The sequence below is a fragment of the Lathyrus oleraceus genome, chromosome 5, assembly GCF_024323335.1.
Source record: "Lathyrus oleraceus cultivar Zhongwan6 chromosome 5, CAAS_Psat_ZW6_1.0, whole genome shotgun sequence".
Lineage (NCBI taxonomy): Eukaryota > Viridiplantae > Streptophyta > Magnoliopsida > Fabales > Fabaceae > Lathyrus > Lathyrus oleraceus.
Window position 1 is genome coordinate 367,174,642 of NC_066583.1, and position 18,672 is coordinate 367,193,313.

At 34.4% G+C, this 18,672-nt stretch overlaps 3 protein-coding genes and 1 pseudogene across 3 annotated transcripts; 2 read left to right on the forward strand and 2 right to left on the reverse strand.

Annotated features, from left to right (window-relative positions):
- The first annotated feature begins 3,857 nt into the window (after positions 1–3,857).
- Positions 3,858–5,416, forward strand: LOC127084764 (glutathione S-transferase T3-like). The gene has a single exon (XM_051025267.1). The coding sequence runs from the start codon at positions 4,188–4,190 to the stop codon at positions 5,193–5,195; it is 1,008 nt and encodes a 335-aa protein (XP_050881224.1). The 5' UTR covers positions 3,858–4,187; the 3' UTR covers positions 5,196–5,416.
- A 2-nt stretch (positions 5,417–5,418) lies between these two features.
- Positions 5,419–6,736, forward strand: LOC127080747 (uncharacterized). Its single transcript, XM_051021049.1, has one exon. The coding sequence runs from the start codon at positions 5,435–5,437 to the stop codon at positions 6,734–6,736; it is 1,302 nt and encodes a 433-aa protein (XP_050877006.1). The 5' UTR covers positions 5,419–5,434.
- Positions 6,737–6,935: 199 nt separating this feature from the next.
- LOC127084762 (cytochrome P450 71D9-like) lies at positions 6,936–9,080 on the reverse strand (annotated as a pseudogene).
- Positions 9,081–17,273: 8,193 nt separating this feature from the next.
- On the reverse strand, positions 17,274–18,507 carry LOC127080748 (uncharacterized). Its single transcript, XM_051021050.1, has 2 exons — positions 18,337–18,507; positions 17,274–18,131 (listed from the first exon to the last, which is right to left on the reverse strand). The coding sequence occupies exons 1-2, from the start codon at positions 18,505–18,507 to the stop codon at positions 17,274–17,276; spliced, it is 1,029 nt and encodes a 342-aa protein (XP_050877007.1).
- Positions 18,508–18,672: the final 165 nt, after the last annotated feature.

The following is an 18,672-nucleotide window of genomic DNA, read 5'->3' on the forward strand; positions in this document are numbered from 1 at the left end:
TTGTGTGTGTTTGCTTGACAGTTACTAGGCTAGAGTGTCAGACTCCTTAGTAACTTGTTTGTTGGATAACCTTCTCGTGTGTGTTAGGAGATGGATGTAAGACCAGCGATTGGCAGTCCGTATCCTATTGGCGTTTGTTGTGTGGAGTCCGACGTAAGCCCAGCGATTGGCAGTTGGTTTCCTGTGTGTGTTTGTTGGTTCGGAGTCTGATGTAAGTCCAGCGATTGGCATTCGGTTTCCATGTTTGCCTGTTTGTGTGTTTGTTTTGACGTCTCAGCGTCTGTGCATGTGTTTTGTTTCGGCGTGCGTGAGCCGAACTACGGTAGCTCTGATTCTCATTCCAGATGAGATACGTAGGCATAGGATGCGATATCCTAGCGAGCCCTTTCCCCTCTTCTCCCACCTGTGTTGTTTCCAGTGTGTGTGTGTGGTGTGTTGAGCAGTTTTAGCAACCTTTCTTCTATCCTTCTGAGCGTGGATCCCGTCGAGTACGACGGATGCGTAGGGGTGCTAATACCTTCCCTTCGCATAACCGACTCCCGATCCCATCTCTCTTTGGTCGCAAGACCATGTCTTTTCCAGGTTTACTTCGAGCGTTTCCTTTCCCTCTTTTGGGATAAATAACGCACGGTGGCGGCTCTGTTTGTTTTTGTTTTAGCCCGCCGGTTGTTTTTCGCGGATGCGACAGCTGGCGACTCTGCTGGGGACTAGTAAGTTGACCTGTTGCTGGTCCATCTTCCCTAAGCGAGTCTCTCCTAGGTTCTAGGATAGTTTAGGTTGCTTGTGCTGCTATTTATTACATTTATTATTCTGTTGTGTATATATTTGCATAAATATTTGCATGCATCATACTATCATGTTGCTGTCCTCTATACAGGTGGTTCTTATGAGTTGGGGTGGGTGTTCTGAGTGGGGCTAAAACCCAGGCCCGAGTATACACCTAGGATTAGTGTGGTCTCACGTTCCTCATTTGCTTTATCAGCATGTTGTTGCAACGTGACATACCACAAGCCGGACGAGGTTCATTTGCATGCTTTATCACTATCTTTTGCTCTTTCTTATTTCTTTCTTCAAAAATCTCGAGCATAATGACCAAAGCCTTGAGAGTTGTAACACTGCACCTCCTTCATGTCAACTTTCTTCCTCGAATATTTGTTGCCCATGTCTTTCTTGATTGAATCAGAGTGATTATTTGAGTTCTTGCTTGACTTCTCATCATTAATAAGATTCTTTCTCTGCTTCTCCATTTCCCCCCAGATTTCTTGATGAATCTTGCTTGTAGTGCCTGTTCAACCATCTTTTTTCCTTTCCGAGTTTCTTTGCTTCAACCTCATCTCATGAGCCTCTAATGAAGCTTGAAGTTCTTCTAACTTCATCTCAGCTAGATTCTTGAACTCTTCAATAGACACTACAATGTAATCAAAATTTATAGTCAGATATCTCAACACTTTCTCAACTTCTGCAAATCGTTGATTGATCCACCACACACCTTCATTTGGTTCATTAATAGCGCCACATGTGAAAAGTATTCCGAGACTGATTCTTCTTCCTTCATCCGAGTCATCTCGAATTGCTTTCTCAATGTCTGCAACTTCACCCTTTTCAGCTTTTCATCTCTGTCGTACAAGTTCTTTAACTGTTCCACGCTCCTTTGGTCGTTTCTTCTTCAATTATCTTCTCAAGCGCGTTAGGATCCACACATTGATGAATCAAGAACATAACTTCTCTATCTTTTTTTTTTCGTTTCTTGTGCCCAACTTGCTGAAAATCGTTCGCATTCTCTTCTAATGCAGGTACTCCATCTTTCACGATTTCAGCCACATTTTGAAATTTGAAGATGACCTTCATCTGCGCAACCCATCGTTCGTAGTTCTCCCCTTGAAAATCGATAGATTTGTTGGAAATTATGTTGATGTTGTGTTTTCGTTTGCCATTATAGATTCTCTCTGAATTGTAACCCGGACTCCTTGATACTAATTTGTTGGAACAAAAGAGTTTTTTAAATAAAGATGAGAGAAGAAGTAGAAAGAAATGAGAGAAATACTATAAGCTAAATTTATGATAAATGAAAAAAATCCTTATTGAGTGAAGTTGTTATTGACATCCATGCCCTTTATATAGACAACTAAAGTCCATGTCCAAAATTTACAAAATGCAAAATATAAAACTACAAATTACACTTCGACATAATAATTATATGATATATTCGACTCCGTCGAATACAATTGACTCATACTAATTAGACTAACTACTTCAATACAGTCGAATGATAACTTTATATAAAACTATAAATTACAACGAACAATAATTTCAAATTCAAAAAAAATTAATTCAAATTTATAAGAACACATGTAAAGATAAATTAATTTAAATTAAACTCATTTTAAACTAAAATCAATTATATAATTTTTTTAAGGAAGAATAGTTTATGTATAATTGATTTTAGTTTAAAATGAGTTTAATTTAAATTAATTTATCTTTTACATGTGTTGTTATAAATTTGAATTAACTTTTTTTGATGCAACTTCCTTAAGAAAAGAATAAGAGCATGTTCCACTCCGTCATAAAATTCGAAAACAATAGAACTTATGCTCTCTTTCACTTCATTCCGTTGCAAAAGAGAGTACTCACTTGGTGTTATTTTGTTTTCCTTCCACTCTTGACTATACTATAAATAATTGTTGTTTACAAAGTTGCTTCTGAGGTGTTCGATGAAATGCACTAGTTAAATGAATCACTAATGATCATGTATTTTTGTAAGTACACCCTGTAACTTTTTTGCTCTGTTCAATTTCAATGTGTTCTTGGTGTTTTTGTATTCTTTGTAATTACCAATGATCATTTTTATAGTTCACAAAGCTGCTTTTGATGTGTTTGATGAAATGCAGCAGTTAAATGAATCGCTAACGATCATATGTTAGTTGCATGACATGGAGAAATCACATTTATGACCTATGAAACATAATTGATTTAGAGTACTATTTTATAAAGTATTTGAAATTCTGCTAATTTAGATTTGAGTTATACCGATTGTATTGTGTATTTTTGACTTAGATGATAACAACGATTTGATACACATGTTTGTTTCAGAACTCTTTTTTCTTACGATGACAAGCAAGACTGAACAGAACATTGAGATGGCTTCGAGAAAAGGGGTAAAACAAATTATGCAAGAGATGCTCTGGCTTCTAGTGCTCTGGTGAGTCCTAATTTCTTCAATCAGTGTAGTCAAATGGTTACCATTGTGGCACTATAGCATCATAGTGGAATTTAGAGAAACTGCTATTGTTTTGCAATACACAATTAAGTGCAAACTGTTGTCAAATTGCACTAAAGTAGTGCTATAGCACTATTGTGTAGCGGAATTCAAATGAAAATACTCCCTCAATCCCAAATTATAATTCACTTTGTCAAAAATATATGTCCCAAATTATAAGTCACTTTACAATTGTAATGCAAGATTAATGATTTTTTTCCAATATATCCTCCATCATTTATTACTATTTCTTTTTTCAATTCTTTAAATTTTTCTTTCATTTATAATAAATGAAGGACAATATTGTAAAGTCATGCATAATTTATCTTCCCATACAACAATCACTATGTTTCTTAATTTGCGTAAAAGATGTCAAACTTCTTATATTATAATTTGGAACACTTTTCTTAATTTGTGTAAAAGATTTCAAACTTCTTAGAGTATCTCCAGCGGTAGTTTTTCAACCCAGTTTGCCAGGGTGGAACAACAATGAGGGCAGTTTTTTCAGGGTTTAATGGTTGGAGTTCGCCAACATGGCAATGCCAGTGCTTCAGCATGCAACGGTTATTTTCTTTTTTTCTATTTTTTTATTTAGAAAGTAGCCTGCTATTCCTTCATCATGCAACGGTTACTTTTTTTTTATTTTTATTTTTTTATTTAGAAAGTAGCCGTTCAACGGCTACTTATTTATTTATTTATTTTTAACATATTTTTTATTATAAATATAATTTTGGTTTCCAAAAATTTACCAACACAAATTTCTCTCACTTTTATTTTCTCTTCAATTTGAAATTTCTCTCTCACAATTTCATCATTTTATTCCTATACTTTTAATTTTTTTTCAACAATTTTTTCTCATTAGCATTTTTTTTACAAAATATTTAACTCAAAATTTCATCTTTTTACTTCAAATTACAATTGTTTAGGCCAAATGGATCCTAATCATTTTCATTATCAACAAGCTTTTTTCAATTACATGCAAAATTATCAAAATCCTAATCCTCAAAATTCTCAAATTCCACCGGTGCCAACAAACCCCGCCATATTTCTTCCGTCACCAAACAATCCAAATATGTATCCTATACCTCAAATGAATTCTAATAGTATGGAATTCTCTACTCAAGTTCCACCATTTTCTACTCAAGTCCCACCATTTTCTACTCAAGTTGGTACTGAAAAAGAAGAAAGGGTTGTCGTTAAAAAAAGATCTCGAGAGCAATTTACAAGGGAAGAGGATATACTACTTATCCAATCATGGCTCAATGTTTCAAAGGATCCAATTGTGGGAGTTGATCAAAAGGCTGAGAGTTTTTGGTTAAGAATTGCTGCTAGTTATAACCAATATCGTGGGCAATTGCGGGAAAAGTTAGGGGGACAGTTAAAATGTCGACGGCATAGAATAAATGGCATGGTTCAAAAATTTGTTGGGTGTTACAAAATTGCTCTTAAAGAAAAGAAAAGTGGGACATCCGAGACCGATGTCATGGCAGATGCACATGCTATTTTTGCTCAGGATCAAGGTACAATATTCAATCTTGAGTATGCATGGCGATTGTTAAAAGATGAAGCTAAATGGCGCATCGTCGAAGAATCGATTGGAAGTTCTGCAAAAATAACAAAGACTTATGCTAGTGGGGCATCATCGGAGAACCCAGATACAACTTCAAGTTATGAGTTTAACTCATCATCACCAATGGAGCGTCCAATGGGACAAAAAGCAGCAAAAAGGAAGGGTAAGGCATCAGAAATTCCAAATGCAACGCAAGATGCAAAGAATAAAAGAGCAATAACAATGGACAGACTTGCGCAAGCTAAGGAGGACGAGCTAGAATTAAGGGTAGTGCAAATGATGATGAAAGACACTTCTACTATGAACGATAGTCAACGAGATATTCGTGAAAAATATTGTAATAAGATGAAAAAAAAATATGGAATGTAGTTAGTATCACTTATGTAAAATGGTCATTAGTACCACTTTAATTTATCAACACCTATGTAAAATGGTCATTAGTACCACTTTAATTTAAACTAGCCGTTATTCAAACTACCACTTTAATTTAAACTAGCCGTTATTCAAACTAGCCGTTATTCAAACCATTATATATACTACCACTTATGTCATTGTTCTCTCATTCTCATCTTATTCTTCTCATTTTTCTCTCATTCTTTACTCACTAAATGGATTCAGACAATTCAGATAATTACGATCAAGAATTTTGGGAGTTGGTTGAAGAAGAATTTATGGACGACAGTGATGAAGAACAACAACTTCAGAATGAACGTCGATCTGGAAGTTCCTCTAGGCCAAAGAGAAGAACAACGGTAGATCGAGGTCGTGAAGAAGGGCACAATCGATTATTCAATGACTACTTCTCGGAAAACCCAGTATACACAGATGTTCAATTCCGAAGAAGGTTCAGAATGCATAGACATGTATTTCTTCGAATTGTAGATGCCCTTGGAAATCATGATGAATATTTCCAAATGAGGGTCGATGCAACTGGTAAAATGAGTCTTTCACCATTGCAGAAATGTACATTTGCTATTCGTATGCTGGCGTATGGGTCTCCTGCTGACCTTGTAGACGAATATGTTCGAATCGGTGAAAGCACTTCAATTGAGTGCTTAGAAAGATTTGTTAAGGGTGTCAATGTTGTATTTGGCGCTGAGTATTTGAGAAAGCCTAACAACACTGATGTTGAACATCTTTTACAAATGGGAGAGTCACGTGGCTTTCCAGATATGTTGGGTTCCATCGATTGTATGCATTGGGTATGGAAAAATTGTCCTGTTGCATGGAAAGGACAATTTTGTCGAGGTGATCATGGTAAGCCCATAATCATGCTTGAAGCAGTGGCATCACAAGACTTATGGATTTGGCATGCTTTTTTTGGTATTGCAGGTTCAAACAATGACATTAATGTGCTAAACCAATCCAACGTGTTTAACGATATTTTGGAAGGACGTGCTCCCAATGCGCAATATACAATCAATGGGACACCATATAATATGGGGTATTATTTAGCAGATGGTATATATCCCGAGTGGGCTACATTTGTCAAGACTATTTCAATGCCACAGGGAGAAAAGAAAAAATTATTTGCTCAACATCAAGAATCGGCTAGAAAAGATGTGGAGCGAGTATTTGGAGTGCTTCAATCTCGATTTGCAATTATACGTGGCCCAGCGCGTGCCTGGCACATGGACACTCTCAAGCATACCATATATGCCTGCATCATATTGCACAACATGATTGTGGAAGATGAGCGACATACATATGGAGGTAATTTTGATTACTCTTATGATAATGTGGATATCAATAACTCAACAACTGAAACATTTAGCGGTCCTCATCCGAATCTTGCAACAAGACTACAAAGAAGAGCAAGTATTCAAGAAAAACAAGTTCATCGTAAACTTCAAGGAGATCTAGTCGAATATATTTGGGAACGTTTAGGACATGAAGATGATGAAATTTAAGTTTGATTAATTATGTGATGTTATTTATTTTTATTGTTTTTAATTATATATCATGTATTTGAGATTAATTTTAATTATCATTTTAAATTATAAATTTAATTTAAATTTTTTTTATTTTATATCAAATTTAATTTAAAACACTAAAATTATTATTTTAATTAATATAAAATTTAATATGAATAAAATATTAATATATAAAATAAAGTTGTGAGATCCAATCTGAGTTCTTCAGAGTTGCACCATTGGAGTGAAAAAATAGTTGAGTTGCTTCAAGCTGACGTGGCTTAATAGGTCCCACAAAGAACCCAAAAATGGGTTCACGGTTGGAGACGCTCTTATAATTTGAGGTTGTTTCTTAATTTGCGTAAAAGATGTCAAACTTCTTATAATTTGGGATGGAGGGGGTAAGAGTGTGCAGAATATAGATAATCATGATGGAAAAGTGATTTACAAGCCATACAGACTAAATATAATCTAGAAAGTAACTCAAAAAATACAATCAAGAAAACATGGTTAAGTTGCACAATCTTCATTTATTTGAACTCTTATGGCTTTCAGTTTCCTCATGTGAATCTCACTTGACATTCAAAGGATGATAAACAAAACGCAACAGTAAAAGATCATCTTTTCTTCTCACCGAAATTCCGAATTGCTCTGTCATGTCCAGTTCTTCACTTTTGGTTCCAATTGGTAGCTTCCAGTCAAAATGATACAACAACATTGCAAGGGTAAGGTCAATATTTCTCAAACCAAATGTGCTCCCTGGGCATATTCTTCTTCCAGCACCAAAAGGAATGTACTCAAAATTACTCCCTTTATAGTCAATAGTGCTGCCAATGAATCTCTCCGGATAAAACCTCTCTGGCTCAGTCCAGTAGTTCGGGTCTCTTGCAATTGCCCAAGCATTGACTATCACCTTACTCTTAATCGGTATATGATAGCCATTTATCTCACATGCTTGACCACATTCTCTTGGTAGCAAAAGTGGTACTGGAGGGTGTAATCTCAGTGTTTCTTTAACAACTGATTTCAAATAATTTAGTTCATTCATGCAATTTTCATCAACCCTTCCTTTCGTTTTGAAAACCTCTCTTACCTCAGCTTGTGCTTTCTTCATTATTCTTGGATCCCTTATCATTTCTGCCATGGCCCAATCTATGGTGCTTGATGATGTGTCACCTCCAGCACCAAACATATCCTGAAAAGTAGCTATCAATAAGATCAAGACAACTTGTAGATAGCATCTAATGCTACAAAGTAGAGAAATCATGTGCCAAATATTTCATGTGGAGCTACAAAGTAAACTCGTTTTTTTTCTTCGAAGTATTTTGGATGAGGTTAATACACTTACCTGGATTATGGCCTTGACATTGTTTCTTGTTAAGGAAAAATCCTTGTTGCTACCATCTTCATATTTTAAGAGAACGTCTACCAGATCTTCTTCTACTTCACCTTGATCATCTTTGTCTTTCGTGTACTTTGCCTCTTTATGTTCATTGATGATATTTTCTAATATCTGATCAGTTTGGCGATGAAACCTCTCAAGCTTAGGCCTCAACCCAGTAACATGCTGTAGCCATTTAGCAGAAGGAAACAATTCTCCCAAGTCAAAACCTGCTGCAACCTTTATTGATTCTTTTATCACTGATATAAATTCTTCTTGGTCTTTGCATTTATCACCGAAGGCGGACCTCGAAACAATAGTGTATATTGAAGAAATTAAAGCTTCACTGAGGTTGATTGGTGATCCATTCTGTGAGGAAATCCATTTGACAAGATCGGAAAGCACAACTTCTCGAATTGGTTGGAATGAGTTGACCCTTTTTAGGCTTAAAAGCTCCAATGTGCAGATTTTTCGTAGCTGTCTCCAGTATAATTATGGAGCAAAAGCTATATTTGTGGAATTGTAAGCCAATATTTCAGTAGCTAGGAGTCGAGGCCTTGTTGCAAAGTTAATATCATGGGTTTTCATCACCTCTTTGGCATACTCCGGCGATGAAATGACAATAGTAGAAACCTCTCCAAGTTGAAGATGCATTACGGATCCATATTTTTTTGCCAAGTCTCTTAATTTCCGATGGGGTTGAGAGCTTAACAGATTATGTATATTTCCTATAATAGGTAGCTCTCTAGGTCCTGGTGGTATGTTATAAGTTGGATAACTTTTCTTCTTCATTATCTTTTGAACCATAAGGGTTAAGAGGACAAAGGAGAAAAGACATGCAAAGTAGAGGATTAACAGAGCCATGTTTGTTTCTTCTCCAAATGGTTGTATATCTACCTTTTAACAGGTTAAACCTGAATTATTAGTACATATGTAAAAGTTACATCGTGTCCAATGGAATCATTGTTTAATCTCTATAGAATAGTTAGAAATTGATGCCCCTTTGTCCATCAATAATACTGACAAAATTGGTAGTTTGTACATGTGCAAGCAAACAAATACTGGAGTACATAATTTTTAATATTTTCAACAAAATGAAAAATACACGACTTCCCATTTAGGTGGTTGACTCATTGGTATTAATTATATTATTACTGATGTGATGCTGTAAGCAATGCTTCATTTTTGTAATAGCGAATAGTTTTTCGAGCAACTTGAGATTTGTCTTTGTCTTTCTATTTTGTTGGGCACGTTGTTATTTGTTAACCGTGTTGCTGTAGCAACACATTTTTCTTCTAAAAAAAACCCTACTTGTCTGATCGATTTTATATTTCTTGGAATTGGGAATAAAATATATTGTTTTGAATATTCAATTGATTCTACATTTTCTGGTTTAAACTTCCAGAATAATGTCTAAATATGTATCATGACTTACAACATTGAAGTAAGTTTTACATAAAAGATCATCTTTTCTTTTAATCTTGGCTCTAAATTCCTTGTCACGTTCAATTCTTCACTTCTGATTTCTTTGTCAATTAATTTCAAATAATTGAGTTCATTGATTGTTGTTCTAATTGTTTTGTAAATGTAGCTGTAAGATCCCAATTTTGACTCTAAGATCCCTCATATAATTTCATCATATGCATTAGCATTGGGATCATACTTTGGCATCCTCCTTACCCCCTCTCTCATTGGGTTTATTTTGGGAGAGATCACCAAGCACCATGTGATTGTATCATACTTGTATTTTATCATTTCACTAATCAAAATACCAAAAATATGCCTTTGTATTTGCCTAACTCTTTTGTAGGTAGGGCATGATCATCAAAATTCATCAAGTTCACACCTAGGGTTTAAGACCCTCATGGCTAAAAGCACAATCAAGGATTGATCCACAATGTCCCAAAGCACCATATATGAGTCCCAATGATCTCTACATGTTATATTGATCAAGTTTTCTTCAAGAGTTTGGAGGTGATTTGCCTTGGAAACCCTAGTTTGTTTGGGTATGTTGAGTAACTTCTACAACAAGCTTCCTCATTAATTGATCAAATTTCTCAAGGGACACTTCAAAATTCATCATCTTGTGCATATATGATCTACCATGAGCCTAGAAAGTCAAGAGAATTGAAGATTAGCAAGTTGGTTGATGGTGGTTGGCCAGATGAATTCATCTGATCAAAACTGGGTCTCTCTAGACCCTATCTCCTACAATTTTCACCATATAAAAATGATTCCAAGAGCAAAGTTACTCTAAATGACATTCCAAACAACTTTCATGTAGAGACCTAGAGCTAGTTTTGCTTGGAAAATCATTTTCTATGTTGAAACATTATATGTCATTTTGTCTAAATCCTAATTTGAAAGTCAACTTCCCAAGGTCATAACTTGCTCAATTTTTATGAGATGAAAGATTTCCAAGTTGCACAATCAAATTCAAGATGTCTACTTCAACTTTGATGTTTGGAGTAAGAGCTAATTCAAATTTTATGAGCATGTGATATGAGGATACATTATAGGTCATTTTTGACCTATACCATTGAACAAATGATTTTCTTCAACTTCAAAAATGCATAACTCTATCATTCTAAATCCAAATGACATGAAATTGGTGACCATTTTGAAGGTCTTTGAAAGAGCTACAACTTTGATGAAGACACTTTTCTCATTTGAAGTCCACATAAAAAGTTAAGCAAGGTGGAATATTGAGATATATGGCTTGACACTTAGAAATTTTTTTAACATGTTGAAATTTCCAAACTTCCACCTCAAAATTCACCATGATCCAAGTTCCAAATGAAAAAGTGTTTCACATCAAAGTTGTTCCCCTTGATCTAAGATTTCCAAAGAACCCAAGTTCATGCATTTTGGATAAAGTTTGATAGGGTTGCGCATGACTTTAACAGGTCTGCATGATTGGAAAAAATCAAATGCCAAAAACCCATTTCACATTGCCTTGACACCCAAGTCTCATTTGAACTTCAGAACAGTTGCAAGTGGATCAAATTGGATTGCTTCATGGGCCTGTACACGCCCATGCAAGCTTGTGCATGAAATGTCCAAATTTAGCAATTTTTCAAGTGTGCAAATATCAGTCCCAATTGTTATAAATACAGGCCCTTGAAGCTCAATTCAAACACACCTTACGCGCCAACTTTTCCCCCCAATTGAAACCCTCACCATTCAAAGGAAAAGCTGAGAATTTTCAACTTGAAAATTGAGTTTGAATCTCACTGTTTGGAGATTCAGAAACTCCAGGATCCAAAGCTTTGTACCATTGCCAAACCTCTCCTGCACGCTTCTCAAGTGTGGTTAGATCAAGGTTGAAGCAAGCAAGATCCATTTTTGCACAACATTGAAGGTAAATTTCAGAAAACTTCATCTCTTTGATTCTCACTCAATTCTCATCAATTCTCTTGGATCTTTGGTTGTCTGAAGTCCTACCAATGTAGGCAAGAAGATTGAGTTGCTTTGAGGTCAAATCGAAGTAACTCAGTTGTCACACCTCAAAATTCAACTCCTCATATCTTTTTATATATTTGGAGTTAGTTGAAATTGAGGTCAGATTCGTGCTCTACGTCATTTTTTCTTTCATATCATGTCCTCCTTTTTTATTTTGGTGATGGTTGAGGGTGAACCAGTCCGGTGAGGTCCATCGAAGAAGAAGACCGGAGCTCTGGCTTCGGCTGTGTGTTGGCACGTCTCCAGACCACAAGATCCATTTGAAATGTTATAATCTTAGGCGCTGGTTTTGATTACCACGCGTGTGGCGTGCTGACTAAGTTCCACCATGGAACGCGCGTTTTCGTCCATTTGATCTACCACCTCAATTAATGAGGGAGATCAAGTGGCTCACGTTTTTTTGATTTTTTGATTTTTTGATTTTTATTTTAATTCATTTGATTTTCATTAATTCATATTAATTTTAATATTGATCCAAAAAATATGAGAGTTTTACCAAAAATTTTCAAATAATTTCCTCTTTTATATTTTGAATTAAAATTATTTTTGGATTATTATTAATATTTTTCATGATTTAATTGATTTTGTGATTATTTTTAATTGTTTAAAAAAACTTTTAAATCTTTAAAAATTCTGAAGTTTTTTCTCCAAGGTCCTTTGACCTTGTTTGACCTATGATATATCTCATGGCCATTTCTTTGGTGTTTTGATGAGATTTTAGGAATTTGACAAACCATATTTAATTTAAATGCATTATTTTAGTATTTTTAAATTGAATAAATGGCAAATAATTGTATTGACCTCTTGTCATGGTTTATTTAAGTTTAACTTGTGTTGTTGGGCCTTGGTCAAGGTTGATTTGACTTTGTTAGGTTAATATCATTGGATTTAGGGGATTGATGGAATGTACATTCCATCTCCAAAAATGAATGAATGATATTAACTTGGTGAAAATCCTCCTTTGACCAATTTGAGTTATGATCCATTCCCCTCCCTCTTCATCTAATTCCCATTCTCTATGCATTCATTTCATTTGGTCTATGATGTCTCTAAATCCTAAGGCTAGTTGATTGAAAAATTAACATAAGTATGGATGAGATTATGCCACCTCTTTTCCATATTCTTTTTGTGTGTGGTATTTTTCATGAGCATAGTCCATTATACTATATCTCTAACATGCATTAACACCAAAATTATATTGCTCGACCTCAAATAGTTGTGACTTCTACATAAGTCTAATTACGATTGCTTAACATAACGCTAAATTTTTGACATAAAAGACATAATATTCTAGTTAGTCAGATTGTAAGTCTCCCCTCTTTCATAGTATTATGTGGAAACTTGACCTTTTTTCCTTCCTTTGGAAGATGTCTTGGCTCAAGGATCCATGCTTGTGATAAGTGGGTTGAGTGTTCTCCAAAGAATGACTTAAAAATGAAAAGCAAAAGCAAAACAATAATAACTTCTAACTCATTAACAACTAACATTTAATTTCAAGCCATTTACTTTAATGCCATTTAATTTCAAGTCTATATTCATTTGTCATTATCCATACCATTCTAATTGTGTATATTAATGCTATTTTCACTTTGTCCAGTTGGACCATATTGTGTGATATATCTTGCTTGTGTATATTCTGTCTGTTTGTGTGGTCTTTGACCATTAATGTACATAATAACAACAAAAACCCTAAAAAACTTTTGTGTGAACTGTTGACTTGATCTTGGACAATTGGACTTAGAGTTTTAGGCAATGTTCCTATGCTAAAGGACTTGGCTAGTGCCAACTTTTGTGAAACCAAGTGCTTGCAATTTGAAACTTCACCTGATACATCTTTGAAGATCCCTTTGAGTTCATCTGCAACATGATCATTATGAAGTTGTTATTTTGAATCTGTGACTTGTGGAATTCATCTGCTACATGGGTAAATTTGAAGAAGATCATGGAGTGGCTAAGACTTGGATGGGGCTATCTTTATTTGATGTCTTGCTCTTCAAGATAATATTGTATGCATTGTTTGTAGCTTGATTCTAATATCCAAGGGAATTTGGGGTTTCTATAAGACATTCTTGTCTATTTGATTGCTACCCATTGGTCAAATCTTTTCAATTCTTAACTTTTAATTTTGTGCATAGGATTAATCTCTTCATCTTCTCCCCACTTCTTTAATTTCAAAATCTCTCTCTCCTTTTACAAATTCTTCTTTGCTTGAACTACTTTTGTTCTAAACTTTGATCACTTTGCAAACTAGAAACTTTGTCCTTATGCCATTGCATTTTCAAACTTCTTTTCTTGATCAAATTTGTAAATAGACTTAATTATACTTGACTTAAACTTTCAAAAAGTCAAAAAGAACTAACTCATTCAAACCATTTTTAGGCCTTTGTGCCTTTCAAACTTAATTTTTGTTAAAAAAAACAATGCATCCACTTTGAAATTTATATCACGAACTACGAAGTTTTGATCCCTCATTTTTATGTTGGTACGTAGGCACAAGTCTGAAGGTCTTGTAAAAAAAAATATAATTAATGAATTCTTTTCTCATCCCCCCATTCTATTTGTTTGTAAACATCACTTTTGTACAAAATACATATGCACACAAAAAATGGCTCCTTATAGTACCTATGACACTTTGGGTGCTAACATCTTCACTCTGTGTAACCAACCCCCTTACCTGTAATCTCTGACATTTTATTAGTTTTGATTTGAAAACTTCTTATTTTTGGGTTTTGTTTGTACTTTTTCCCCTTTCCCTTGAAAACAATAAAAGCGCGGTGATGACTCTTGTTATTTGATGTCTAGCTTATCCATAGCTTGATGATCATGAATTTATCGCTACACTATCAACATAACCAATATAGTTAGCAGTTAGTTAATTTTTTATATACTAACAGATAGTTAGCATTGATACAAGTAGTCGACTTCATTTAATAAAATAAAATTTGATTGTAATTGTTATATTATCTTTGTCTCAATTGTTTCACACATATTAAGAAAAGTAAAAAATTAATGATTGAATGTAACAATTTTACAAAACTATTCCTATTTATTATTGATGATTATAAATTGTCATAAATAAATAGTAAAATTTAATGAGTTGGAAGTTATAGAGAAAATGCTCTCTCCGTCCCACAACGAGTGATCTAGTTGACTATTCCACATATATTAAGAAAAATGAATAAATGAAAGTGAGGATGATATTATTACTAAAGTATCCCTTATCAAGTATTGAGAATGATGAAAATAATATTAATTAGATGATAAAATTGGAAAATATGCAATATAAATTGAAATGGATCATTCATATTGAGACACTTTTCTATTCCAAACGAGTCTTTCATTGTGCGATAGAGAGAGTATTAATTAAGGGTAAAGCTGAAATAAATTAATTAATTTCATTGAAAAGATAAGGAAACACTTATTTTTAGAACGAAATTCTCTTACTAAAATGACATTTATTTTAGAACGAAGGGAGTAATAAATAGTTAGTCTTAATTCTGTTTTTAATCATTAATATATATATATATATATATATATATATATATATATATATATATATATATATATATATATATATATATATATATATATATATATATATTCTTTTTTATTTGTATATTCACAAACGATTCATAATAGAAGATATATTTCTAAAATTTAGTGACTCCTTCGTTATCAACATGGTACAAAAGCTAAATGAGCTCGGGTGACCATTCTTTTTTCTTTTATTCTTAACAATCTCCTTGTGTCTTGAGATTTTCCTTCACTTCTCATTTTTTGCATTTACTTCAAATTAAGAAATTCTATGAAACACCATGTTGGACATGTGAATCCATACCCAATGGAGGGAGAGAGACTGTGGATGTTTAAAAATCGTTAAATAAAATGACTTGTAAAATTAGAGTTTGGAAACATTTTAAAGTAAATGATTGAATAGCTAGCGAAAAATACAATAAAGTAAAGAGATAAGGGATAAAGAAATACACCAAATATTTATACAGGTTCGACCTAAGTTGACTTAATTTTTGTCCCTAAGAACTATTCTTGAGAGTATCCAATAAACTTGAGAGGTTTTAGAAGGATATGCCCATGAACTTCCTTATACAATAAAATGAAGTTTTAAGGCTAACTTCCAACCTAACAACGAACAAGGCTTAGAGTGATCATCCTCCAAATCAAGTAGATCTTTTCCACGCGTTGATCTTGAACCAATATGGAGTTTTGAGTTGGATATCCTCCGAGATCTTAAGAATCTCAAGATCTCTTTTTATCTCGGATCTCAAGATCAAACTCTTGAAGCAATATTGTCGATCTCAAGAGCCTTGATTTTGATTTTTGTTTAGCAAACAAATACTTTAAAGCAACATGGTTAGTGTATACAATTATTTTAGACCCTAGAAAATATGACCTGAATTTGTCAAAAGCATAAACAATAACTAATAACTCATTTTCGGTAGTTGCATAATCTGAGCAGGATTCAAAACATGACTAGCATAATATATCACATGCAAACGTTTTTCTCTTCTTTGTCCTAACACTGCCCCTACTGCAATTTCACTTGTATCACACATGATCTTAAAAGGGAGAGACCAATTTGAGGCAATCACAATAGGTGCAAAAACCAACTTACTCTTTAAAGTCTCAAAGGGAACCATACATTCTTTGTCAAAAGTGAATGATTTGTCTTTTACAAGCAAAATAGTTAAAGGTGTAGAAATTTTGGAAAAATCTCTTATGAACCTGCGATAGAAACCCGCATGTCCTAAGAAACCCCTTATCCCTTTCTCATTCCCAGGAGGTAGGAGATTAGCAATCACCTCCACTTTTGTTTTGTCAATTTCTATTCCCTTGTGGGAAATTTTATGACCTAGCACGATACCTTCTTGTACCATAAAATTACATTTTTCCCAATTCAAGACCAGGTTTGTTTGCTGGCACCTTCCTAAGACAAAATACAAGTTAGTTAAACAGTTATCAAAAGAAGAATCAAAAACAGAAAAATCATCCATAAACACTTCAATGTGCTTTTCAAACATGTCGGCGAATATGGATGTCATAGATCTCTAGAAAGTAGCAGGGACGTTACACAATCCAAATGACATCCTTCGGTAGGCAAAAATTTCATACGGGCACATGAACATTGGCTTCTCTTGATCCTCAGGGGCTACAAGAATCTGATTATACCTTGAATATCCATCTAGAAAACAATAGTACTTATGACCGGCGAGTCTATCTAACATCTGATCAATAAAAGGGAGAGGAAAATGATTTTTCCTTGTTGCGGTGTTGAGCCTTTTGTAATCACCACACACTCTCCATCTAGTTATTGTGCGAGTGGAAATTAATTCATCTTTCTCGTTCAGTATCATTGTTATTCCTCTCTTCTTTGGCACCACATGCACTGGACTCACCCATGAACTGTCAGAGATAGAACAAATCAGACCTGCATCCAACAGTTTCACCATTTCCTTCTCAATATCTCTTTCATTGTTGGATTCAATCTTCTTTGGGGTTAAACCACTTGTTTGTGATCATCCTTCATCAGTATTTTGTACATGCATATTGTGGGGATAATCCCTTTCAAGTCTCCAATTGTCCATCCCATAACACTTTTGTATTTCTTCAGTACCTGTACCAATTTCTCTTCCTCTTTTTCTTGTAGTCCGAAACTTATGGTTGTCAGACAATTTTTTAAGAGTCCAAGAAGACATACTTCAAATTTCCAGGTAGCTGCTTCAACTCTGTACCTTTCTCAGATTCCTTGTTGCTTTTTGTTTCATGTGGTGCTCTTAAATCTTCCCACCGGTGTGGTTTAGATCTTGGCCATTGAGGTTTTGCTTCCATCATATCTAGCACTTCTTTCTCTTTTTCATCCTCATTTTCTTCTATTTCCTGAGCTGATAAGTTAAGGACTCTTTCCAAAGGCAATTTCGGGATTTGGTTCTGAATAGACTGAGCTACCACTATGTCTAACATTTCAATTGTATTACTGGTCCACACACCATCATTGTACTTCATAGTATTCCTAACATCAATTTTTAGTTCTTCATTATAAACCTTGAGGGTCATGGTTCCTTCCTTAATGTCTATCATGTATCTTCCTGTTTCTAGAAAAGGTCTCCCCAAAATCAGTGGGATCTCTTCATCTCCAGGCATTTCAAGAATAACAAAGTCAACAGGAAGCACCAACTTGTCTATTTTCACTAGAACATCTTCCACTACACCATAGGATCGCTTTACTAAGTGATCGACAAACTGAAGTGTCATTCTGGTATCATGAACTGTACCAATTCCTAACTTTCTATAGATGGACAAAGCTATAAGACTCACACTAGCTCCAAAATCAATAAGCGCCTTCTTGAATTTTCTATCCCCTATTGTACATGGAATGGTCACAGAGCCCTTATCTTTCTTTTTCATTGGAATCTTCAAACCATTCAAGATAACACTACATGTTTCAGTCAAAAGTATAGGTTCAATGTCAATGGTGCATTTCTTGTAGATGATATCTTTCATGAACTTGACATATATTGACATTTGCTCAAGTGCCTAAAAAAGCGATATTAATTTCAAGCTTCTTAAACATCTCTAATAACTTCTCGACTTTTTTTTCATGCTCATCCTTCTTCCTGTTTCTTAGGGGATATGGGAGGCAGATGGTTGGTTTTGACTCTTTTGATTTTTCCTTCTCAACCACTTTTGGTGTGACTTCTTCTTTAGTAATTTTCAGACTATCCTTTATTTCAAAATCTACCTCTAGAAAATGGTATTCTTCCCCTAATTTGTCTTCAGGGCTCTTAGTTGACTTACCAGTTCTAGTCATCATAACACTCACATTATTATGCTCTTTTGGATTTGTCACTATTGCACTAGGAAGGGAACCATGTGCTTGAGAACCTGTTATTTGTTGTGCTATCTGACGCATTTGAACTTCCAGATTCTTAATAGAAACTATAATGTTTCTTTAATTGTTTCTTGTCTATTCTTGGAATTGGGAGTTTTGAGCGACCATCTTTTCAACGGCTAATTACCAATCTGCATTCTTAGGAGCTTGTTGTTGATATTATTGTTGGTATTGATTCTGGTAGTT

Coding starts and splice junctions, on each gene's coding strand:
- LOC127080747 (XM_051021049.1), top strand. CDS start 5,435: ATGGATTCAGACAATTCAGATAATTACGATCAAGAATTTTGGGAGTTG.
- LOC127080748 (XM_051021050.1), bottom strand. CDS start 18,507: ATGCGTCAGATAGCACAACAAATAACAGGTTCTCAAGCACATGGTTCC. Junction 18,132..18,336: donor AAGAATACCATTTTCTAGAG/GTAGATTTTGAA, acceptor TCGCTTTTTTAG/GCACTTGAGCAAATGTCAAT.
- LOC127084764 (XM_051025267.1), top strand. CDS start 4,188: ATGGATCCTAATCATTTTCATTATCAACAAGCTTTTTTCAATTACATG.